The 26,945-nt window shown below is 37.6% G+C and overlaps 2 protein-coding genes across 2 annotated transcripts; one reads left to right on the forward strand and one right to left on the reverse strand.

Moving 5' to 3' along the window:
* Positions 1–564: 564 nt before the first annotated feature.
* On the reverse strand, positions 565–2,568 carry LOC143628288 (uncharacterized). Its single transcript, XM_077097918.1, has one exon. It carries the CDS (start codon positions 2,557–2,559, stop codon positions 604–606), a length of 1,956 nt encoding a protein of 651 aa, XP_076954033.1. The 5' UTR covers positions 2,560–2,568; the 3' UTR covers positions 565–603.
* A 2,157-nt stretch (positions 2,569–4,725) lies between these two features.
* LOC143628269 (two-component response regulator-like APRR1) lies at positions 4,726–24,171 on the forward strand. The gene is made up of 12 exons (XM_077097904.1): positions 4,726–4,737; positions 4,873–5,214; positions 5,291–5,668; positions 5,770–5,946; positions 7,849–7,902; positions 7,949–8,078; positions 21,787–21,945; positions 22,027–22,160; positions 22,306–22,473; positions 22,678–22,738; positions 23,047–23,141; positions 23,554–24,171. Exons 1-12 carry the CDS (start codon positions 4,726–4,728, stop codon positions 24,169–24,171), a joined length of 2,328 nt encoding a protein of 775 aa, XP_076954019.1.
* The last annotated feature ends 2,774 nt before the right edge of the window (positions 24,172–26,945 follow it).

Here is a 26,945-nt window from a genome sequence, read left to right on the forward strand (position 1 = left end):
CGAAAATACATACTTGTAAATTGAAGAATTGGTGCTTATCTTCTATGATATATGGTTAATGCCTTAATTGATTAAACTGATAGATATTAGAAGTTGAAATGAAGCTTCAAATGTAAGTTGTTTACTAATGGAAATGTTAGTTCAAATTGCTATTATATGTAAGGTTGGTTTATTGTGTTATAAACTATGTCTGGACAAATGGTGGAATGGTGATTCGTAAGCGGTTTGTGTATTGAGTATAAAAGGTCAGCGACTTGGCACATGCACTCCAATTCAAGGAAACACTCAAGACAAAGGTAAGTGTCTACTTAAATCTTCCTAATTGTCAAGTTATTACTGTTTCAAGAGAAATTGTGTTTAGTGTAATGTGGTTGAGTGTATGTTGTTCAAGAAATATAGAAGTTGTGTTGTAAGTTGTAACTCTTGATTAAACAGCAATTCATGTGAGTCACACTTTAGATCTAGTGCGAGGTCATCCACTTTGTTAAAACTTAAAAATCATATGAAAAATAAGATTATACAACAATACTTTTCTGCTATCCAAAGGCTAACTAACATAAAAAAAGGTAACCAATTTTGGTTCTATTTCTATCAAGATTTTCTTTATCCTGAATGAAAGCATGAAATATTCATACCTGGTTGCAAGAAATCATCAGAACACCTGAATGCAGATTTATAATCCCCAATTTCCCGATACCCTTTAGCGAAAACACCATAAATTGCATCATTTGGGATCAAACCCATCTTCATCATGTCAGCATGTAACATCATCACATCAGTCACATGCTTTGTTTTAAAATGCCATTGTGAAATAACAGCATAAAGCTCCACATCCGCCTTTAAGCCGACACTTCTCATATCTTTAAAAAACTTGCTAGCTTTGAAAATTTGCCCATCATTGCAAAGTCCATAAATTAGTGAAGTGTAAAGAACATTATTTGGTGCACAATAACCACTATCCAAGAAAATCTTGATTGCATCATTAACCAAACCATCTTTACATAATCCATCAATCAAACAACTAACAGTCAACACATTTGGAGTCAAACCCGCTTCAATCATCTCATTATAGACCCGTAAGGCTGCTTTCGTGTTACAATCTTTAAAATGTCCATCGATTAAAGCCGTATAGGCAACAATATCGGGGAAAACACCTTTGATCACCATTTCTGTATGCAAACCCATTGCAGATTTCATATCTTTTACCTTACAATAACCATCTATTAAAATAGAATAAGTAATGATATCAACCTCCACACCGTTGACCACCATTTGACCACACAACTCCAAAGCTTTCACCATGTTTCCACTTTTACAATACCCATTGATTAGTGCATTGTAAACTGCTGAATTTGCATTTATGCCCTTTTTATTCATTTCGTTTAACAAATCATGTGCCTCTTTTAATCTACCCATATTGCAATGACCGTTTATAAGTATACAATAAGTGAAAACATCATATTCAATACCCAACATTTCCATTTCTGATAACAAATTAAGCCCTGCAGAAAGATTGCGCTCTTTGCAGTACCCATCAATCAAACAATTATACACATATGAATTAGGAGTCTCACCAAATTTTGTCATTTGGGCAAAACAACTTTCTGCAGCTAGTGTGCCGTTCATCTTGCGAAACATGTCGATTAGGATCCCAAATGTGACAAAATTGGGGTTCAGGTTAGCGATTAACATTTCTTTGTAAAAATCAAGAGCTTTATTAACATTAGCCATCTTACAATATCCATCTAATAGCACGTTATACGTGTGCAAATTTGGAACCACTCCAGCTTTGTTCATGTCTGCAAACATGCTTTCGGCTTCCAACATTCTACCTTCAGAGCAAAGCCCGCGAATCAAAGTCGTATAAATCACAACCGTAGGACTCAAACCTCTCTCAAGCATTTCATCAAACACCTTCCGTGCTTTCTTAACATCCCCTTCTTGACAACACGCATCGATTAATATCCCATACGTGACAACACCAGGCACCATCTCACGAGAACTAACGGTTTCATAAACCTCCCACATCGAATCAAACCTACCCATTTTCAAAAACCCATCTAAAACCCTATTACAAACATGATCAGCAGGCAACTCATCTGTCTTCCTGAGCACCCAATACGCCTCGTCCACAAAACCCGATTCGGCTAACGCGATCATCAACACCCCAAACACTTTTGATCCGGGTTTGGTAACATCAGGCTGATTAAGTGCATGAAACAGCAATGAACACACCCTATTCGGAGGGCAGGATTTGTGTAAAGTTTCTATGAGGCATTTCATCAAACACCTTGCCTTCAAGTACAATCTTGCATTGGTTAAGAAGTGAATTGCGGCAGAATGCAGTTTCAGGGTCTTGGTGGGGTCGGTGTGGTTGGAAGATGAGTAGTATAATTGAAGAGCTTCAGTTGCAGATGCAGAGTTCAAGATTTTGTTTGCTAGGTTTGATTGAAAAGATGAAGATGAACAGAGGGTTTTAGGGTTTGAGAAATTGGTTTTGATGGGTGAAAGCTTCATCATTGAACAAGCAATTCGGTTTCTTCCATGAACAAGATTCATCTGCAGCTGATTATTGTCACAGCCTATAACTTCTTATGTCTTGTTTCTTAGGCCAGTTTTTTTTAAAGGTGGGAAAGGAAAGGAAAAGTAAGCATAGTTAAAAATTGGTGTTTTTGAGTTTTTTTAGGATGGAAAGGAAAGGAGTAGGAGGGGTTAAGAGGGATTAAATTGATGCTTTTTCCCAATAACTTATCCTCTCACAAATGGGCGGATAACTAAGGATAAAAAACCAAATTACAATATTACCAACTAATCTTTTCATCTTCTTCGTTACTTCAACCCATTTTCTGCTTCTTTCTCTAAGGCCTTTGATTCTATCAAAATCGCTGCTATCAAAATCAAAGGCTCCAGGTTTGTATTCATCTTATTCTTCATTATTGCTAGATTTCTATTGTAAACAAAGAATTTCATATGTTTGACCCTTTGTAACATTCGGACTTTGATATTTAATAAGTGAACTGCATCAGAGGTTGTAAATATATATCTCTTTTGACTTTCTATGATCCTTTAGTTGAATAGCATCATTAGGTTATTTTTATATGTTATAAAGATAAACCAAATAGAGGTGTATGTACAGCGAAACATGTGATTGCATCTCAAATAGTCTTTGACTTTTCAACACATTATCACAAACAAACCAAACAGAGATACATGCTAACATGTATGTGATGGGTTAAGCTTGTTATAAGTATTATAAGTAGTTAATAACGGTTTTTTATGTACTTGTATTATAATGGTTTACATAGAAATATGCTATACTGATACAGGTTTTGATCTTGTTTTTATAATGGATAATAACCTATTTCTTGCCGACACCATTTAGCTGTCGTTCATTTGGTTTGTCTAGTGGTAGCTCTTATAGCACATCGTACACATCGCAGTGGAAATCGTGTTAGGGGAGAAGAGATGTTACATCGACGACGAGTACGTGAAGAGATGTTGCATGAACTTGCAACAGGTGGAAAATGCCGACAAATAATTCGTATGAGTGAGAATGCATTTATGATATTATGTCAAAAGTTAGAAAGTGATGGTGGTCTCCGATCAACTCAACGTATGACTATTGAAGAACAAGTTGCAAGATTTTTGCATATAATTGGAAATGATTTTAGAAATCGTTTCGTCTCTTGGTTTTATTATCGATCTAGGTCAGTAACAAGCGTGCATTTTCAAAGAGTCTTAAATGCAATTATATAATTAGAAGACCAGTATCTTATTCAACCTACCGGTGATACTGTGCAAAAACAAATTCAAGAGAAAAGAAGATTTTATCCATTTTTTAAGGATTGTATAGGAGCAATTGATGGAACACATATTCGTGTGAAAGTACCTAGTAAAGATGCTCCGAGATATCGAGGTCGGAAAGGATATCCAACTATCAATGTATTAGCTGCTTGCACATTCGATTTGAAGTTCACATATATTTTAAGTGGCTGGGAAGGCACAGCGTCTGATTCAAGAGTCTTAAAAGATGCACTTACTAGGGAAGATAAATTAAATACTCCAGATGGTAAATTTTATTTAGTGGATGGCGGTCTACCACTCAAAAGTACACTCATAGCACCTTATAGAGGTGTTAGGTATCATTTGAAGGAATACTCAAAACGTGCACCTCAGAATCCAAGAGAAGTGTTTAACCTTCGACATGCATCACTAAGAAACTCTATTGAAAGGGCGTTTGGTGTTTTAAAGAGAAGATTTCCAATAATTAGAAGTACAACCGAGCCGTTCTACTCATGTGAAACACAATCACAAATATTTTTGGCTTGTTGCATTCTTCACAATTATCTACTTGAAGTTGATCATGATCGAGAACTTGAAGATGACGTTGCACAAGAGGTGTTAAATGCCACACAAGATGTAGAGGATCATGCTCCAAACGCCATGGATGATAGAGGGGAACAAATAAGAGAGTCTATAGCAAATGAAATGTGGAGTCAATATTTGTCGCATCCAAACAATGAAATTAACATGTCTAATTAATTATAAGCTATTTTGGAGTTTTTAGAACTTGAAATTTGTTAATCATAGATATTGTTGGGCCTTTGGAAACTCACTGTTATTCAGTTTCTTTATGAAAATGTTAGTGATAATTCAGTTTCTTTATGAGATTTTTATATTTGGCTATTATTAGTATGGAACAAAATTGTTGCAGGGATTACACTAATGACAGAAATGGTAATGGGTATTATTAGCATATGGATTTGCTAGTTGTATACTTTAGCATATATTTGTTTCTTATAATGAGTGTTTATGTTAGACATTTTACTAATAATACATATTTGTGAATAAAACTCTCATATGTTTATGCAGAAATTAGCCATGAGCAAAAAAGATGGAACGTCCACAAGATTTCATTGGACCACTCCAATGGACACCGCATTTTTGCAGGCAATGATTACGGAGAAAGACAACGGTAATAGAATTGATGGCACGTTTACTCCCCAAGCTTACACCAACATGGTGGAGGAACTAAGCAAAGCTTTTGAAATGGACCTCACAAAAGACCATTTAAAGAATAGACTAAAAACACTCAAATATCATTTTTCTAAGTTCTATGATGTTCTTAAAGGAGATTCAATGAGCAGTTTTTCATGGGATCTGAGCACCAAATTACTTGGTGCAGAGGAAGAAGTCTGGGAAAAATTGATCAAGGTAGACCTTGCATATAGTTGGACATTAATTTTTTTTAATTATCCTTTATCTGTAATTTTTATGATTTTGTAAACAGGAGAGTCCCAGAGCTGCAAAATGGAGGGATAAACCAATTCTTCATTACCACGAGATGCTAGAGTTGTTTGCCAAAGAAAGAGCTACAGGTGCTAGAGCAGAAACTGCAAAACAGAGAAACAAGAGACTGAAAGAAAATGATCATACACCAGAAACAATTGATGAGATTGATCAAATGGTGGAAACCAACGATATTACCTTGGAGAATATCACTAGTGCAGACGATATTCATGTTGTATCAGAGACACCTGATTCGCAAGCCAAGTATCCAAGTTTTTCGAAGAGTAAGAAAAGAAAGCTTGAGAAGGATGATGAATTTACAACAACACTTATGAGTTCAATTAACAATGTTGCTGATGCTATTGATAAAAGCACAAAGGTATTCAATCAAATTTTAATATTAATTTTTTTTTCTAAAATTTATATATTTATCTTCACATGATTTTGTTGCCTAATACATGTTGTTTGTTACTATTTTAGGATTTATGCAAGGTAATGGAAGGTTCTCGTGCACGTGTTTACTCAGAGGAGGAAATCTACAAAGAGTTGGAGATTATGGGCATAGTGTCAGAGGAGGAAATCTTCGATGCATATCTTTTTTTGGTTGAGCGCCCGGAAAAAGCACGGGCTCTTTTTGGTTGTCCTCTTAACAAGCGGGTGAATATGTTACGTAGAATGATGGGAGCATGAGAATAAGATTTGAAACTTGTTTTGAAACTTTTGATTAAACATGTTTTTTTTTTGGAAACCGAATTGAACTTTTTTGGAACGTTGCATTTCTTGTTAAAAGTAGTTGGTTATTTTTTGGAGACGTTATTGCTTATTAAAAGTGTGTGTTTGTTTTTTTTTTAATCCATTATGGATGAAGCGTAAAATTGTAAAAGTGTTATTTTCCTTTTCTTTCCATCCAATTTAAGAACATAGTTATCCTTTCCTTTCCTCTAATTTCCTTCCAACTAAAGAACACACCTAATTAAAAAAAATTTCCTTCCCTTCCCTTCCCTTTCTTATCCTTCCATCTCCTTTCCTATTATTTCCTTGGTTAAAAAACTCAAGAACAAGGCGTTATTGTTTATGCAGTAATTTATACTGTATTTGTTTTTCAACACTAACTTAAATTAAGTTTTTAACTACATAATTTAAATTATCTTGAAAAAATTACTGTTTGCGTCCCTGTGATTTTAGGGCGGAGACAAAATGAGTCCCTGAAAAATTTTTGAACTGGTTGAATCCTTGTGGTTTCATAAACGAACAATTTGAGTCCTTATGATTTCGGAAACAAACAATTTGAGTTCCTGTGGTTTCAGTAAAATAAAAGTTTATCCTGAAAGTTAAGTAACGACATGGACTCAAATGGTTCATTTTTTAAACCATAGAGACTCAACCAGTTCAAAAAATTTTTCGAAGACTCATTATGCCTCCGACTTAAAACCACAAGCACGCAAATAATAATTTTCTCAGTTATCTTTTCATGAGAGGAACACCTTTGCAAATGGTGTATTTATAAATTTTATAAGTAGTTTCTAAGTTGGTAGTGACTTTATACTAGATTTTATGGTATTTTTATATTTTTGAACGGCTGTAACCTTTTTCATTAAAAATACTTCTTTTTTTTTGTCTATAAAACTAAAATTGAACAACTCAAAATATAAATATTAATTAATATTAAGGTTATTCCTTATCAACAAAATCTAGTTTTTGCTTATTACAATTATTGAACTAATACTTTTCATCAATTAGTAGTGCTATTACGTGATTGTTTCCGTTTTGACCGCATCAGAGCATCTTCAATGATGTATGCGTATGTCATGCTCGATCCGTATCCATTAGGTGCGTTGGCAACCATGGCCATGGAAAGCAGATCTACAAGAAGAGTTAAAAGGTGGCATGGACTAAAAGAATTTTGTTCAGAGGTAGCAGATACATAAAACAGAGAAAAAATAATTACACTTAAAATGTACTTCGTCAAGAAAGTTGAAGAGTAACGCGGGCTACCTCTTAGGCTCTTAGCTTAGGCTAAGTCCGGCAATCCGCCACTGTATATATGAATGAGTTTGGAGGTTTGGTTTTTCTTGTTTTAATTGAGGCAGGAAGGAAGAATGAATGCAAAATTGAGCTTTTACAAGATGGGAATGCCAATGATCTATAGTTTAACTGATTAGAATGAAGCACCTAAAGACTACAATGATCTATGGTCCAAATTGTTGTTAAAAAAAAAAGAACATGGGGATGAGCATAGTGGGGATGCCTCTCTTTTTTTCCCTTTTTTTTCTTATTTATATTATTTTGGATTTTTGTAAGTTGTGTAACTTTTTCCTTTTAAGAACTTAAGAAATTCTTAAACTATTATTATTTTTAAAATGTAAAAAGTTTATAGAAATTTATAAAATAAATAATATGAAATAAAAAACAAATAGCTTATTATAAAAACTTTTTTGGTGATGAAAAATATAAGAATATTTTGTGAAGAATATACAATGTGTTAGGAAATGAATGTTTCTGAAAGATGATGAAATTCTGAAATGACAATTGATTGAGTATGTTTCTAAACGTTTTTAGCCTCTCCCTAAAGATGCTAAAAGTGAGGATTACGATTGCATGATTGATGATAACGTAATTAAAGGTTGTTTCTCAAAAACTCAAACTTAAAATCTTGAAGACAAGCAACTACATATGGTGGTGCGAAGGTGTTGCAAACGTGACAAACATAGATGGTCTATTTGCAATTGAGAAAGCCGACGATCAAAGTTGGGAACACAAAGATGAATCAGTTGACGAGTTTTTGACAAGTGAGAGGACTCATAAGCATAAATATATGATCGTGAGCAGCACATATATTAGCGGTGGTAAGCCAAGATGCACCAACAAAACATACACTAAATTCTGTTATGATGATTCTAAATATGCGTGCACACCTCCTAAATTCGGTAATTCAAAGATGTATATCATTATTGAATAACTTATGGCATGATATTTATGTTTTTAACAAAAGTGGACAAAAACACTTTTGATCCATTACCCAATTATGGTTGTGTAAAAGAGGTGAGTCGAGCTTAAGCTCTACTCATTTAGCTAAGTGAGCTCAAGTTTGATTTGTTTTGAGCTTTATATCCAAAGTTCGAGCCTGGCTAATGAGAAAATTTTTGGGCTCGTGAGAAATTTTTGAGATCAAGCTTAACTTCGGCTCGGCTCGGCTCGTTTACTATTTATTTAATTATTTAATTTCGTAACATATATAACTATTTTTATATATAATTAGAGAGTAAAGTGTCATTTTCATATTTGTGGTTTGGCAATATAATGCGAACATATTTGTATGACTAAAAATAAAGAAGAATAAACAAACGCATATTATATTGGATCCAAACATAGGAATCGTTAGATGGTGTATATGCCATCGAACAAACATATAACAACAATAATAATAATGTAAACAAACATGTAAAAGGACAGTAACACCTCTGAGTTAACGTTGAATTTAGGCCGAGTTAACAATTTGGACGAAATTGGCAATGGTTGGGAAAAATCGAGGTTCTAATTGCGAAAAAAATATTTTTGGATGAAATTCGCAAATTTGACCAAACCTCAAGGACGATTTTGACACTGTACTCATATAATAAAGAAAGAGTGGAAAGGCATGTCCACCCCTGACTTAACGATTCAATTTAACGGGGTTGGTGGTTTGGATGTAATTGGCAAGAACTGGGAAACGTGGATGATCCATATGCAAAAAATTAAACTTTTTGAACTGTATTCGCATTATTTGCCAAACCACAAAAACGAAAATGACACTTTACTCTATAATTATTATACGAAATTAAATTTTATTAATCCTCTTTTTTGTCATTGGCCAATAATAATCTCAACCAAGAATAGTCCTGCTGGAGGGTCCCATCTTTTAAAAAAAGATTTCTCATTCCGCTAAAAAATCTTAATAGCGTTAAATTTTATTCGAATTTCAAACTAATGTTTAGAGCTTTTAATCAGAAAAATGATACAAGTCGATTAACTATTGTTTTTGGGACCGGCTGGTCCGACCGGTTCAACCAGGATTTGGTTGTCTAGCCGGCCCGAGTAGTCAAGAAGAACCGGCTCACACTTAAGTTAGTAAAACTGGAAAATTGTTAAATATAAAAACAATATAAAAACAACAGGTACTGCAACAAAGGATCGAACTCAAGACCTGCTAATTAAAAGGAATGCATAAAGCTAGTTGGGCTAACAACTTGTGTGCAAATCTGGTAAGCAGCAATATATTAATAAATAATTATTCATATGTAAACTAAGTTTACGTGGGAAAAAATTGAAGGTAATAAATATTGTAAGAAACACTTAATCCAGTGGTACATTGGACTATCAATATGTTCGTAATTTGAATATGTTCGTAATTTGATTATAGTCTTTTTTTTTAATTATATTCCTAAACATCTGGAATTTTTATTATATTTTATATATTGTGTAATTTCTAAATAATTTATAGTGTTATCCGGTTCTTAAATTCGAGTAGGCCCGTTCAATCGGTCCGACCAGTGAACCAGTGATGCATCCGGTTTGATGTCCGACCCGGTTATGAAAACATTGCGATTAACGTAAAACTTACCTTTAAAAGGTGCTCCAAACGATTAAACGGTGCCTCAATTGAAGTGTTTGAACTTTCAATTAACAAAAATCAAGTCGTTTGAAACATCTTTTAGTGATATTACTTACCACAACCAAAACATAGAGCCAAAACCAAAAATAAAACCAATAAACCATAATATTAAAGTAAACTTAAAGTGGTCACCGATTTGATGATGATGCTCGATACTTCGAAGTTATAGTTAATATAATGAAAGGTTCGATACTTGGCAATTCGTAATATGTCCAATGATGTTACGGATTGGACGATTTATATTAGATAATAATAAATATGAAGAATCCAAATAAATCATATATATATATATTGCAAACGGGTGCAAAATACTGAAAAATCAATAAAAATAAGTGCCAATACTCATACCGAATAGACTAGATCGGTACGGATACGGGTATCCATGACAAAAATCTCATCTTTATTTCTTTTATTGTTGATGTAGAAAATGAACTAATTCATGCAAAATGTTGTTATTCGTATTATTCTAACTTTGCTTTGAATCATCCTGATTGGAAGATATAGGGTGTGTGTTCTGTGACATCTGCCCGATCCGACCCGACCTAGGTACCCGTTTCTCTGATCCGATCTCTTTCTTTTATGATTTAATATTTATTTATACTTATATTTTACTTTTAATAATAATATATATTTTCCTTCCCGCCTCTTTCTCTCTCTTTCTTTCCGCCGTCCCGTCCCTCTTCTTCTCTCTTTCCGCCTTCTTTTCCCTCTTGTCGCCGTCCCGCCCTTAAGCCTTGTTTCCTTCTTTTTCTCTCCTTGTCCTTTGTTTCTTCCCGCCTAAGGTTGTCTGCGCAGCTCCACGCGCCAGACTCCTTTCTAGGAAGCCTGCGTGAAGACCATCTGTTCCAGCGATACGCGAGACGAACTCTTCTCGCAGCGCGCTAAGAATTGTAATTCTTCTCGCAGCGCGCTAAGAACGGTAGTTCTTCCCGCGACGCGCTAAGGATTTGTAGTTCCTCTCGCAGCGCGCTAAGAATCGTAGTTCATCCCTCGACGCGCGAAGAATTATAATTCTTCCCGCGGCGCGCTAGGAATTGTAGTTCCTCCCGCGGCGCGCTAAGAAATGTGATTCTTCCCGCGGCGCGCTAAGAAATGTGATTCTTCCCGCGGCGCGCCTTAGCCTTCTCGCGCTAAACCCTTTGAGTTTTCTTCTGTTTAATCTAGCCGTTTGCTTTTGTGTTGTCTTATCTTCTGTGCTGTTGACCTAACCTGTCTTATGTCTGAAGAGTTACTTTCGGCGCAGCATGCGCACCAACCCCATTGGTTGACAGAAAAAAAGGTGACTGACATTATCTTTTGAGATCTGCTTTTCCATGCTTGACCAGTACCTTTATCTGACCCTCCCATGCCTGTTTACTGTTCACTGTCAGCTTTATCTTGCCCCCTGCAGCTGCCATATCTTTTGCTTTTGGAATCTTTTACTTTTTGGAGATCTTTTCCCCTTTTCTAGGGATTGTGTTCCCTAGGGTTTCTCTATAAATAATAATATTATTTTTTCCTAACACATCACACACAAACACTTAATTTCTCCTATTCTCTCTTGCTCCTTGCTCTCTCTGCCGCCTCCCTCTCTGCCTCCGTCTTCCTCCCTGTTCTGCCCTGCTTTTCCGGTAATATATATTATATATAATAATTTACTTATTAATTATGCTAACTTATATTCAAGACTTAAAACCAATCGTTAAAACAATAATCTTTAATTATAGGTTAACTTGTGCTTGTTTAAAGTTGGTTCTTGCTTTATCTTACACCGCACCGTTTATCAAGTGAGTAATCTCGTACCTAATCCCTTTTTATTTTTAATGTTTTGGGATGTTCATGTGTTCGTACAAACTTAGAGTCTTAAACTTGTTTATGAACTTTAGTCGCGCAGTATCCCATGTGTTGAGGACGTTTACTTGGCTGTTTATTTGTATGTGTGTATCATTAACCGCTTTGTTCGGCCTATTCCGAAGTTTTCATGGATCCATTAGATGAACACGGGAGACCTATCGTTTACGGTTTTCTTTGTTTACACTTGCACAGATGTTTTCTCGTTTTTGTGCTCATTTGGGAGCACGGATTGAACTATGAACTATGAGCTATGATCTATTTAGGCTTGATCACAATCTGATTACACCCTTGTTAAACACCAGACATACACGTGTTGCGCGCAGATTTATGGTTATCTATGTATTGTATTAAACTTGATTTCTCACCAACACGCAAGTGTTTGACGTTTATTTTAACACATGTTCAGGTTTGCAGTAGCTGTTTTGGAGCTTGTGGACACGTAGGAAGTTTTCTTTATTTTGGACCTAGATTAAAATGTATCAAGACAAGTTTTTGCTGTTCGAATATTATGATTTATAATATATTGATTTATGATGATTTATGTTATCTCTTGTTTACTTTGCGCGTGCGCGAATGAATGTATTTACTAAATATTGACACCCAATAGTGTCACGGGTAATGAAACAATATGTGGCGCCCCGATGTATAATCCGCCTTTGGTCGGGGTGTTACAGATTGGTATCAGAGCTCGTTGACTTTAGGATAGGTGGTTAGACGTAACGGCCTAGAATACCTAAGAGTCCCTTCTCGCGCATGAGAGAAATCTCATGTTTGTGCGCTTATTGTTAATTACTCGTTATTTATGAATATGCTCGCGCTTGCGCAGTATATGATTTTATGTTTTATTTCGCGATATTTCGATTTTTGTTGAATTTCGATTTTTATTGATTTTACTTACATATTCGTTTGTTGGATTTGAAAATCCGAAAAGTCATGGTGATACATGAATAGTTGATTTTCAATTTCCATTTACGATTATGTTCTGAGGTTGGAGACTTGAAAAGTCATGGTGATACATGAATTGTCAACCTCCAATACTCATTTTCTTGTATATTTTATATTGAAGATTGAAAAGTCATGGTGATACATGAATCGTCAATCTCCAATACTCGTTTGCTCGTATATTTTAAATTGGGAATTCGGAAAGTCATGGTGATACATGAATTGTCGATTTCTTGATTCGAATTTGTTACCTTTATTAAAGTCTGCATTTTGGGTCATTTATTTTACTTTAACTTTTGACAGTAACTGACTCCGCGAAACCAAGCTTTTCGAGGTTATACTTTGCGCTAAAACCAAGATATTAACTAAAAATTAAAACTTTTATAGAATGCCTCCGCTATCAGCTCGCCATCTTAGGAAGAAAGAAGCCGCGCGCAGACGTTCGCTGCAACGTTCCCAGGAAATGGCCGCCGCAATAGCCCAAGCCTTAAACCAAAACAATACCAACACCTCTGGTTACAACATTAAGTCCTTTAACGCGGGTAACCCTCCAAAGTTCACAGGTCTTGAAGGAGCCACCGTGATGCTCCAGTGGCTTGAGAAAATAGAAAACACTTTCCTCCACACCCAATGCCCTCCTGACAGACGAACCCTATATGCTTCCAGTGTCCTGGAATCTAGAGCGCTTACATGGTGGAATGGAGTAGCTCATGCGCGTGGCGCAGAAGCTGCTTCCAGCATGCTCTGGGAGGAATTCAAGGAAATTCTGACGCGAGAATTCTGCCCTCCCAACGAAGTTAAGCGCTTGGAGGAAGAATTTTGGAATCTTAAGCAATACAGCGGTGAAGCGCGCGAGTACGCGACGCGCTTCCATGAACTAAGCCTGCTTGTCCCTCACCTCGTTACCCCTTCCCGCCGAGCCATAGAGAAATTCCTTGGGGGTCTCCCCATGGAAATTCAAGATTCTGTATGGGCTAGAAACCCAGTTACCCTCTCTGACGCCATCGAGTTGGCCGCTGTGCTCAGCGACAACCATGTCAGAGCAGGAACCCTGTTCCTGCGGGGATCTGAGAAGACCAAATCCACCAAGACTGTTCCCGAACCAACAGAAACCAAACCAGAACCCTCAAACCGTAACAACCTCAAGCGCAGGCGCAAAGCCTATGCGCTTACCAACCCGCCCATTGTCCAGCAACCCATCTACCAACCTCAAGTTTACACGCCTACCCCCCTGACAGCCTACCCAACACCTCCTGTAGTCCACAACTATGCCTTAACCAATCCAGCACTCCCTGCCCCGCCAACTAAGAAACCTTACACAGGAACCCAACCCTTTTGCCCAACCTGTAGACTTCACCACCCAACCCAAACCCCGTGTCGACAATGTAACCGATGTGGCCGCGTTGGTCACTCTGCCGAATACTGTAGAGTCCCTCCCGCCAACCCAATTGCGCCAACCCCACCAGTCTACCCGCAGAACCCACAACCAACCTACCAAAACCCACGACCCAGATCGTGCTTCAACTGCGGTGATCCCTGTCATTTCCGGAACGCGTGCCCGAGACTACAAGTTCAGATTACGCAAGCGAATCCGGTGACCCAGATTTCGAACCAAGTGACACGCGGACGAGCTTTTACCATAACCGCGCACCAAGCGCAAGCGAATAATGACGTAGTTAATGGTACATTTTTGCTTAACGGATTTTATGCTTTTGTACTTTTTGATACTGGCGCCGATCGAAGTTTTATTTCTCGCGCGTTTGAGCAGAAGCTTGCGCGACCGCGCAGCGATTTAAAAGAAAATTTTTCAGTTGAATTGGCTAATGGCGAAACTGTTTTAATTAACTCAGTGATTAAAGATTGCACGCTTAACCTTAACGAAAACGATTTTCTGATCGACCTCATCCCCATGCCTCTTGGAAGCTTTGATGTTATCATTGGTATGGACTGGCTTACGCATAATCGCGCCGAAGTTATTTGCGCCAAGAAGATGATTCGCATACCTCGAGAGAATGGTGATCTTCATATCTACGGCGAAAAACCCTCTCGCGGTCTTAAACTTATGTCTTGCGCCGCAGCCCGAAGGCTCATGCGGAAAAGGTGTATTGCATTCTTAGCCCATGTGGTTAAACCTGCTGAAGAAAAGAAGAAGCTTCGCGATATCCCTGTTGTGCGTGATTTCCCTGAAGTTTTTCCTGATGATCTTCCTGGTATCCCTCCCGCTCGTGAAGTCGAGTTCCGTATTGATCTAGTCCCTGGTGCTTCCCCCGTAGCCAAATCTCCTTACCGTCTTGCGCCCGCTGAGATGCAAGAATTGGCAAGCCAACTTCAAGAGTTGACTGCTAAAGGATTCATTCGCCCTAGCTCTTCGCCCTGGGGTGCTCCGGTGTTGTTCGTTAAAAAGAAAGATGGATCGTTTCGCATGTGTATAGATTACCGCGAGTTGAACAAACTCACCATTAAAAACCGGTATCCCTTACCGCGTATTGACGACCTCTTTGATCAACTCCAAGGTGCCTCTTGTTTCTCCAAGATCGATCTCCGCTCTGGCTATCACCAGTTGCGTATCCGCGATGAAGATATTCCCAAGACTGCTTTTCGTACTCGTTATGGCCATTTTGAATTCTTGGTCATGTCCTTCGGTTTAACCAACGCACCCGCCGTTTTCATGGATCTAATGAATCGGGTGTGTAGGCCTTTCATGGATAAATTCGCGATTGTGTTTATCGATGACGTTCTGATTTATTCTAAGACCAAGGCCGAGCATGAGCAACATCTCCGATTGGTATTGCAAAAGCTTAGAGCCGAGCAGCTCTTTGCCAAGCTTTCCAAGTGTGAATTCTGGTCTGATGAAGTACAGTTTCTTGGTCATGTTGTGAACAAGATGGGTATTCATGTCGACCCATCCAAAATTGAAGCAATCAAGAACTGGATTACGCCGACCACTCCTTCTGAGATCCGTTCCTTTCTGGGCTTAGCTGGTTATTACCGGTGCTTCATTTCGAACTTCTCGAAAATCGCTTTGCCTTTAACAGCTCTAACGCACAAAGGTAAACCGTATATTTGGGGCTCGAAGCAAGAAGAAGCCTTTCTAACGCTCAAGCGTTTGTTGTGTGAAGCTCCTGTTCTTGCGCTACCTGAGGGTAATGAAGATTTTGTCGTGTACTGCGATGCCTCCAACCAAGGTCTCGGTTGTGTTCTTATGCAACGAGGCAAGGTTATCGCTTACGCATCAAGGCAACTCAAGGTTCATGAAAAGAATTATACAACTCACGATCTCGAACTTGGTGCAGTTGTTTTTGCCTTGAAGATCTGGAGACACTACCTCTATGGTACTAAGTGTATCCTTTACACTGACCATAAAAGCCTTCAGCATATCTTTGATCAGAAGGAACTTAACATGAGACAACGCCGATGGAACGAACTCATCAGCGATTACGATTGTGAGATCCGGTATCATCCTGGTAAGGCTAATGTGGTAGCCGATGCGCTCAGCTGAAAACCCTGCCAGCTTAACTGTATTTTTCCGCACACGCAGCTTCACTTCGCGCCGATTCAAAGCAACCTTGAATCGCGTATTCGTGACGCGCAGCGCGCATCCATCAGTAATGGTGACCTTCGCGCCGAGTTAGCGTGTGGCGCGGAAGCGCACTTTGTTCCTAATCTGAGTGGAATTCTCTGCTATCTTAATCGCATCTGGATTCCCTTTGATGAGAATCTTCGCGCTGATATCCTGAGTGAAGCGCATAAATCTCGGTATTCTATTCATCCCGGCGCTGATAAGATGTACAAGGATTTGCGCATTACTTATTGGTGGCCCGGTATGAAAAAGGATATTGCTGTGTTCGTAGCTAAATGCCTGACTTGCTCTAAGGTAAAAGCTGAACATCAACGCCCATCTGGTTTGCTCGAACAACCAGAAATTCCTACGTGGAAATGGGAAAGTATAGCGATGGACTTCATTACCAAGTTACCTTTGACAGCAAGCAAACATGATAGCATTTGGGTAATAGTGGATCGATTGACTAAGTCTGCTCACTTTCTGCCCATTCGTGAAAACTACCGTGTTGAGCATCTCGCGCAGCTTTATGTCAAGGAAATTGTCTGCCGCCATGGTACTCCTTTGAGCATCATATCCGATCGCGATGGCCGTTTTATATCTCGCTTTTGGAAATCTCTCCAATCTGCGCTAGGAACTCGCTTGGACATGAGTACGGCATATCATCTTCAGACTGACGGTCAGTCTGAGCGAACTATTCAAACTCTTGAGGATATGCTCCGATCTTGTGTTCTTGATTTTGGAGGTAATTGGGATTCGCACCTGCCTTTGATCGAGTTCTCTTATAATAACAGCTATCATTCCAGTATTGGTATGGCCCCATTTGAAGCACTTTACGGTCGTAAGTGCCGCTCCCCGATTTGTTGGAGCGAAGTGGGTGAAGCTCAAATCACGGGACCCGAACTTGTTCAAGAGACAACCGATAAAATCGCCAAGATCCGTGATCATCTGCTGACTGCCAGAAGCCGACAGAAGAGTTACGCAGATCGTAGGCGGAAGCCTCTCGAATTTCAAGTTGGTGATCTTGTTCTCCTCAAAGTGTCGCCCTGGAAAGGTGTTGTCCGCTTTGGGAAGAATGGTAAGCTTGCTCCTCGTTATGTTGGACCATTTAAGATTCTCGCGCGTGTAGGAAAAGTCACCTACAGACTTGACCTGCCGCCAGCGCTCAGTAATGTGCATCCAACGTTCCATTTATCCAATCTCAAGAAGTGTTTAGCTGACGAGAACCTTCACATTCCACTTGATGAAGTTCAAGTTGATGAATCTATGCATTTCGTTGAGAAGCCTGTTGAGATTATGGATCGCGAGGTTAAGCAAACCAAGCGCAGTCGCATCCCTATCGTGAAAGTTCGCTGGGAGTCCAAGCGCGGAGCCGAGTTTACATGGGAAAGGGAAGATCAAATGAAGATCAAGTACCCGCACCTGTTCTCTGCGCAACCTACTTCGAGATAAATTTCGGGACGAAATTTCTTAAAGTAGGGGAGACTGTGACATCTGCCCGATCCGACCCGACCCAGGTACCCGTTTCTCTGATCCGATCTCTTTCTTTTATGATTTAATATTTATTTATACTTATATTTTACTTTTAATAATAATATATATTTTCCTTCCCGCCTCTTTCTCTCTCTTTCTTTCCGCCGTCCCGTCCCTCTTCTTCTCTCTTTCCGCCTTCTTTTCCCTCTTGTCGCCGTCCCGCCCTTAAGCCTTGTTTCCTTCTTTTTCTCTCCTTGTCCTTTGTTTCTTCCCGCCTAAGGTTGTCTGCGCAGCTCCACGCGCCAGACTCCTTTCTAGGAAGCCTGCGTGAAGACCATCTGTTCCAGCGATACGCGAGACGAACTTTTCTCGCAGCGCGCTAAGAATTGTAATTCTTCTCGCAGCGCGCTAAGAACGGTAGTTCTTCCCGCGACGCGCTAAGGATTTGTAGTTCTTCTCGCAGCGCGCTAAGAATCGTAGTTCATCCCTCGACGCGGGAAGAATTATAATTCTTCCCGCGGCGCGCTAGGAATTGTAGTTCCTCCCGCGGCGCGCTACGAAATGTGATTCTTCCCGCGGCGCGCTAAGAAATGTGATTCTTCCCGCGGCGCGCCTTAGCCTTCTCCCGCTAAACCCTTTGAGTTTTCTTCTGTTTAATCTAGCCGTTTGCTTTTGTGTTGTCTTATCTTCTGTGCTGTTGACCTAACCTGTCTTATGTCTGAAGAGTTACTTTCGGCGCAGCATGCGCACCAACCCCATTGGTTGACAGAAAAAAAGGTGGCTGACATTATCTTTTGAGATCTGCTTTTCCATGCTTGACCAGTACCTTTATCTGACCCTCCCATGCCTGTTTACTGTTCCCTGTCAGCTTTATCTTGCCCCCTGCAGCTGCCATATCTTTTGCTTTTGGAATCTTTTACTTTTTGGAGATCTTTTCCCCTTTTCTAGGGATTGTGATCCCTAGGGTTTCTCTATAAATAATAATATTATTTTTTCCTAACACATCACACACAAACACTTAATTTCTCCTATTCTCTCTTGCTCCTTGCTCTCTCTGCCGCCTCCCTCTCTGCCTCCGTCTTCCTCCCTGTTCTGCCCTGCTTTTCCGGTAATATATATTATATATAATAATTTACTTATTAATTATGCTAACTTATATTCAAGACTTAAAACCAATCGTTAAAACAATAATCTTTAATTATAGGTTAACTTGTGCTTGTTTAAAGTTGGTTCTTGCTTTATCTTACACCGCACCGTTTATCAAGTGAGTAATCTCGTACCTAATCCCTTTTTATTTTTAATGTTTTGGGATGTTCATGTGTTCGTACAAACTTAGAGTCTTAAACTTGTTTATGAACTTTAGTCGCGCAGTATCCCATGTGTTGAGGACGTTTACTTGGCTGTTTATTTGTATGTGTGTATCATTAACCGCTTTGTTCGGCCTATTCCGAAGTTTTCATGGATCCATTAGATGAACACGGGAGACCTATCGTTTACGGTTTTCTTTGTTTACACTTGCACAGATGTTTTCTCGTTTTTGTGCTCATTTGGGAGCACGGATTGAACTATGAACTATGAGCTATGATCTATTTAGGCTTGATCACAATCTGATTACACCCTTGTTAAACACCAGACATACACGTGTTGCGCGCAGATTTATGGTTATCTATGTATTGTATTAAACTTGATTTCTCACCAACACGCAAGTGTTTGACGTTTATTTTAACACATGTTCAGGTTTGCAGTAGCTGTTTTGGAGCTTGTGGACACGTAGGAAGTTTTCTTTATTTTGGACCTAGATTAAAATGTATCAAGACAAGTTTTTGCTGTTCGAATATTATGATTTATAATATATTGATTTATGATGATTTATGTTATCTCTTGTTTACTTTGCGCGTGCGCGAATGAATGTATTTACTAAATATTGACACCCAATAGTGTCACGGGTAATGAAACAATATGTGGCGCCCCGATGTATAATCCGCCTTTGGTCGGGGTGTTACATGTTCGGTCCCTCGTTAGTGATGGGTTAGGTCAAGTGGCCCCGTTGTTAGTGATGGGTTAGGTCAGGCGGGCTGTTATTAGTGACGGGGTGGGCTAGAATGGAAGATAGATGGGAAGCATGGGTCTCTTTATTGACTTGACTTGACTTGGATTCTGTTTTAACTTTTAAGTGTGTTTATAAGGTTCTTCATGATGCTTTGAAAACTAAGGTTTGAGTAATTAATTTAATAGATTTTATAACTGAATATATCATTTTTCTTTGATTATCATTAAACAAGATAATTAGAAAAAGATTTGCATACAAGTTAGGCAATAGGGATTATATTTGTTTTTATTTGTATCCGTCCTAGAGATGGTATATAGTATTAATAAGATTATGAAAATCATATGAGATACATAGGGGGTCTTTGGTAGCATCTTAATGCTTCTATTAAGATGCAACATTTGAATCGATTAGAGCTAAAAGTTTTTGGTTATTAAAAAAACACATCTTAATAATTGAATGAGCCTCTTAACCATTAAGTTTTAAAACAACGTTTAACGAATATTAGACCTAATATACTCTTTCCTCTTACCCTTCCCACCTTCAACGCTAAGTACAATAGTTGCTCCACAGAGAGTTCGACTCACACAACTAGTTCCACGTCTCTACATTGTCACATCATAAATCAATCAACCTTGATTGTTATTGTTTAGAGCTTAAACGACGGATATTGAAATCGAAGAATAGGGTAGTTCCTTCATTGTCGCATCATTAATCAATCAACCAAATGTATAATCTCTCAATTCATCTTCAATTAACCCTAAACTTGTTGTTTTATTGTCAGTTTTATGATTATGATTTGATTTTGTGGTTCGATTTCGTTGTTTTGAAGTGATAGTGCTGGGTAGTAAACAACTGAGGGGATCGATTATAACAATAACATATGTGGACAGTGAATGTAATTTAAATCTGATTTCTTCAACTTGTGTCGACATATAATATTATTTAAAAAAATTCATAGACCAAAAGCATTTGAATATCTACCTGGCATTTCAAAGAAAAGCAAAAGCAGAATTTACTCCAGTCAGCCTAACCCACGTGTCTCTGGCTGACGTGGTAAGATCTTTCCCGTAAACCCACTATCCATCCACTTGCTGCACCTTTTATCCACGTCATCTAAGGCCACACTGCCCCTGCCCACATCCACGGCTAATCAAATATATCTCCTTCTTTCTCTTTAACTTCCGACGGTTAGAAATCGAGCAATGGAGGAGTGAATCAGAAACCCTAACTCTACTCCTACTCATGGTGTAATCCAACTTCTCTGATAACTGCTGCTGCTGCTATAAAGGCTAGAGTCAGATTGATGGAGCCAATGGGAATTATTGATCGGAGTAAAGTCAGAATATTACTTTGTGATTCAAAGGATGCTTATACTCAAATGCTCCTATCAAGGTATGCTTATCTTATTCATTTCTTACATTAGATCTAACTGCTACCACTGTTGCACAACTCACAAATATTAATATCTCATTTTTCAAATTTATACACACTCACAAATTTCAAACCAGATTGGATTAATAAGTATCATATTCCAAACATTTTTACCTAAACTTAACCTATTTTGATTGAAATTTAACCTAAATTTACTAAGCACTCGCTAGGCGCTCGATTAATAGGGATTACTAATATTAATCGGATTGGAGTTTTATATGTAATTTTTCAAAATTACACACACACAGAAATTCAAAGTTTTATACATAATTTTTCAGATTTATTAATCGGATTGGATTAGTAAGCATAAATTTTCAAATATTTCAAAGTTTTGACTAATTTTGAAAGATTTTGACCTAAGTTTAACTGATTTTGATTGAAATTAGATCGATTTTGAACAATTTGGGCCGGCTTTGACCAATTGTTGGTTATCTGAAATTGAATCGGTCGTTCGCTGATTTTGGATTAATCAGCGACTAATGCCGATTTTACAACACTGTTATTGAGATATCTCTCCTTGATTGTAATTGTTATATGAGTATTTTTTGTGCTTTACAGTGATTTCAGTGAAATCGCCAAGGCAAGTGATTGATGCCTTGAATGCTGAGGGATCAAACATAGGTATTATTCTTTCTGAAGTTGATCTTCCTAAAGCCAAAGGCTTGAAGATGTTAAAACGCATAATGAGGAAAGAGTTGCAACGAATTCCCATTATCAGTAAGTTTGGTGATGATGAATTCATTTTTCTTCGTGCTTGGAACAAAACCTTATTATTTTTATCATTTATTTTGTTATCAGTGATGTCTGCACAGGATGAAGTTCCCCTTGTTGTCAAGTGTTTAAGCCTTGGAGCAGCTGATTATCTTGTGAAGCCTTTAAGGACTAACGAGCTCTTGAATTTGTGGACACACATGTGGAGGAGAAGACGAATGGTATGCAGATAACATTTCATTCTGTATTTTCTTATTAATATGAGAACTTATGATTTTGTTTATTATTATCTTGTTCAAGTGATTATTGCATGTATACATGTGTTACTAGTTTTCATTGCAATATTATTAATCTTCTGTTTGGCAGCTTGGATTGACTGAGAAGAAGATGATGACCTGTAAATTTGATCTGGTATTTTCAGACCATAGTGATGTTAACACAAACAGTACAGTGTTTTCAGATGATGATTTGGATGAAAAGTCAAGAAAAAGTGCCAATCTAGAGATGTCTTTATCAATCCATCATGCAAATGAGGTGAAATTAAGGTTTTTTATTTTTTTTATTTTTTTACTTTATAAAGGTAATGTGCATAATATTGAAAAATCAGATTTGAATATATGGATCATGTAAAACTGTATAACCCAAAATCCATTTATGCTGAAGTTGACTTTTTTTTTTTTTCTTTTTATGTGCTTTGGTAACTAATTTGACTTGCTAATTATGCTTGTTGCTTTTCAGATTAATGTGATATTATCAAATGATAGATCTAGTTTGCCAGAAACCAATGACCATCAAAAAGGTGAAAAGATCCTTCAATCCATATTTTATTTGCTATTAGCATGCTTTGTTGTTTAATGATCTTAAACGGTTAACCAACTAGCATAACTCACACTTAACACCTACTTGTTTATACTTTATATAATAGTTCTATCAATCAATCAATTAATCATGCCTAGTGGCTATCCCACCAATAGCAAAACTATAAGTAGGGTCTGGTTATGTAATAGTTCTAAAAGGTGGAAAAAAGTGGTTCCCATTTTGGGTTACACTAAAAGATACATCTTTTGACTCGAATCCGTTTGACCCGTTATCTGTTACCTCTTTCAGGGAAACTTACATCTAACCCAAAGAAGAGTAAACTAATGATAGGTCAATCTTCAGCGTTTTTTACCTATGTCAACACGAGCAAGCCCACGAGAAAGGTTCCAGAGTGTCGAAGCACGAGATGAATCTGACCTGATCCATGACGATGTTTCCACATATTTCGAGATGAACGAACCACGTCTTGATCTTTTTCTCCGGCTGGTTGGGATCTGCAATGACTTTTTGGGGGTGTGGAGGTGACCGCTAAGAGATCTCCCGGATCTCTTGTTCACAGACACAAAAATATGGTGGTGGCTCTTATTGAGAATGACCAACCCCGGTGGAGACCTCCTTATATAGGGAGCCTCATGGCCACCATCATGGTACCCTAATGGGCCTAGCCCAGTTAGGGTTACCTCCACAAAACCCCCTCAGCCCAATAACATTGTATTAGTCCATATAATAAAATAAGCCAAACATAATAAATTTAGGGTCGTAAAACCGGGTTTAGTACCATACCCCTACACAGAGGTTTTAGTATCTGTAGATGAAACTACTCTGCTATCAAGAACTCACAAAGAGTCAAACTTACGTGCTGACATGGACAGTCCACCTGTCACCGTTCACGGTCAAAACATCCAAAAAAGAATTAAGACATCTGGTGAAGAATCCCAGATAGACGAGTTTCCCAACAGTAACAGTTTTAATCCACATTCAGCTTATCCTTATTACCTTCATGGACCAATGAATCAGGTTATGATGCCATCATCAATGTATCATGCACATTATCCACCTCATCACATGGCTGGAATGACATCATTCCCTTACTACCCATCGATCAATCTTAACATACAACCTGGGCAGATGCCTCACCCATGGTCCACGTATGGAAGCATGTCATCCAATGACGGAAAGGGTCAAAGTCAATCGATTGATCGTAGAGAAGCGGCTTTGATTAAGTTCAGACGGAAGAGGAAAGAAAGATGCTTTGATAAGAAAATCAGATATATTAATAGAAAAAAGTTAGCTGAGAGACGACCGCGTGTTAGGGGACAGTTTGTGAGGAAGGTTAATGGGATAGATGTGGATCTTAACGGGCACCCAGTTTCTACTGATTTTGATGATGAGGATGATGATGAAGAAGACTAAACAGTTATTGTGAATGGCTGAAATGATGCAATATATGATGCAAAGATCTCCAATGAAAACAGTCTTGTGACTAAATCTGACTGTCATGCAGTTTCGGTCAACAACAATGCAGCTAAAAATGGTAAATCATAAGTATATTCATGAAGTTTGCATAGAGAATCTGGTGAATATCATTGATCACATCACATGGTTATCGGTTACTAGAGAATGTCTAATGATCGTTGAATGACAGACTGGTAGTTGTTAACCAACTATGCGCTCAATATCTTGTGCTGACATGCTTTTATGGGCTGCCTTTTCTTTATCTTTTGTACAATTACTTCAAATTAATGTCCATGTTTGATGACCTGCTGCAGGCAATTGACGATAATACTTTGTGCATATAAAATATTAATTTGGCCAAGAACCATGTTCCCTGTAATTTGTGTAAAATGAACAGTCATATGGTTCCATATCTTGGTCAAATCAGTTATCAAAAAAGGGGATAGTGGCTTGAGTAGCTGAAATTTACGGCTAGTTATTATTCTATTAATAAAGGGTAGCTAAAGTCTAGGGCAACTTATTATTCTTATTAGTGTCTATTTATATCTTCTGTTCTCGTTGAGAAATGAGAAGGATGCCCATGTTTATTATTATCTAAACATTAGGTTTTCTTTAACCTTTGTATCGAAGGCTTCCCATCTTGAATTGGGTAATTGGAGACCTCCCATCTTGAATCGGGTTATTATGTTCTATTAATTGAATTGTTTGTTTAAATCCAGATTCTAGACTCTATCAAATGGTTTGTAGCTAACCGATGTACAATAAGAACAATTGTAGAAGCAGGTTGATCTTCTTGTAGTTCGGGCTCAGTATCAGGTGCTTCGATTTGTTGTTGTATAACCTGTGCTTGGTGACCTCTGGTTGTTCTTGCTGACCCTCAGGAACATTTACCTGTTGTTGTTCAGCCATTTTTGTAAAAACGAGCATGTTTAGACTTAAAAATATACATGAAAATGAGCAAATTTCCCTCATTAATTAAAAAAACACTACGAATGAAATTATGCTCATTCGCCAAAGTTAATTAGCGAATGACTCATTCGCTACATGATCTTCTCATTCTTATCACATTCGCTACACAATATAGAGTATGAGCCTCATTCACTAGATAACCTAACGAATGAAGACCAATCGTAACAATCAACAATAATTTGTAGCAAATAGACACGAATGGTTAAATTACAGCGAATGGACAAGTAACTAGCAAATGGGTCAAACTCAAATTTCAAACCCAGAAAAGTCAACATGCAATTCAAATTTCAAATCCACCTAGAATATATCAATTAACATTCAACATAGGTTTTATAAGCATCGATACATGATTGATAGTATAAGATGTCTTTTATATTCATTTTAAAAGAAGTTTCATTTGTCAATTGCTCAATTAACAGCCCGTTAAGGTTTTAACCGTCAAAGCCGTCTTAAATCACCCAAATCTGCATATAAACCATCAAAGTGAATATTAATCTACCTAGAAGGGTTGAAAGATGATGATTATCACAGATTGAACACACAATGATTCTTGAAAAATTTTTATAGAGTAACTTTTGGAGAGAACGAATAACGAGGTCAATAGTGTAAGAACGAATGAGTGCCATTCGTTATGTTCTGATATTTATACCTCGTACAACCTTGGCACAAACTCCAAGGCAACGAATGGGTTCATTCGCTAATGTCCATTCATTCGTTGTTCCATTTGACGAATGAGTCCTCATTCGCTACAAAATTAGCGTATGACATCTCAACGAATGAGTCACCATTCGCTAAAATTAATTAGCGAATGGGTTCCATTCGCTATAAACACATAGCAAATGAAGACATATGATAGCGAATGGATAAAAATTTACCCAACTAACCTTGTAAAATTTATAAATTACCCTTCAAAACCAACATTTTGAAGTAAAACAAGCAAAATTAACTTAAACTCATGGGTAAAACTTTGAACAAGATGATAAAATCCATGATTTTATCAATTTTAAATTCACACAGCTCGGTGATCGAAAATAAAGCAGAAATAAAATCTTTTTAAATTTTCAAAGTTTATATCAAAACATACTGAAAATATTTTTGCAATTTTTCAAATAATAATAAAATCTAAAATCAAAATACAATAAGCAGTACATATTTTTGTGAGAAAGATTGCAACATAGGATTATATTGACTAGTAACATTCTAAGCTACTTTGATTTCAGCATTATTATGCACATAATCCAATGATGATTGTAGATATAACTGTCCACTTTAAACTTTACACAAATCTTTCAGTAGCTTTATCATACTTTTAAAGTTCAATTAAGCACAAAACTTATGTGGACCCCAAGTATCAGACATAATTTTATCTTATACAGTGAATTGTTACATATATTATTTTTCACATATTTAATATGATTAGCTGTGACCCATACAAAAATAATAAAAGAAAATAAAGCATAAGGTTAAAATTTTCCCTTAAGATCAGTATTACTACACGCAGATAAGATTCCATTTTAACAAAAAAAAAGTTGAAGTGTATAGGTCTTAACAATTTTAACACCTCGGCTTAAGCGGAAACGCCCGAGTGTGACGTACAGATTGCTCAAAACACATGTGACATTATTAAGTGGCAATATTATCGATCATTAATTAATCTACAAGTCAAGTACACAAGTTTGCAACAAGAAATAAAGGAAAATATATATAAAACTAAACATTTTGTCCGTTGTTTGAATAACCTAAGTCTAGTGTCTTCTCCAAGT

This window comes from Bidens hawaiensis, unplaced genomic scaffold (assembly GCF_021521415.1).
Source record: "Bidens hawaiensis isolate Kalapana, Puna unplaced genomic scaffold, B.hawaiensis_p1.1 tig00004864_1, whole genome shotgun sequence".
In the NCBI taxonomy this organism is placed as follows: domain Eukaryota; kingdom Viridiplantae; phylum Streptophyta; class Magnoliopsida; order Asterales; family Asteraceae; genus Bidens; species Bidens hawaiensis.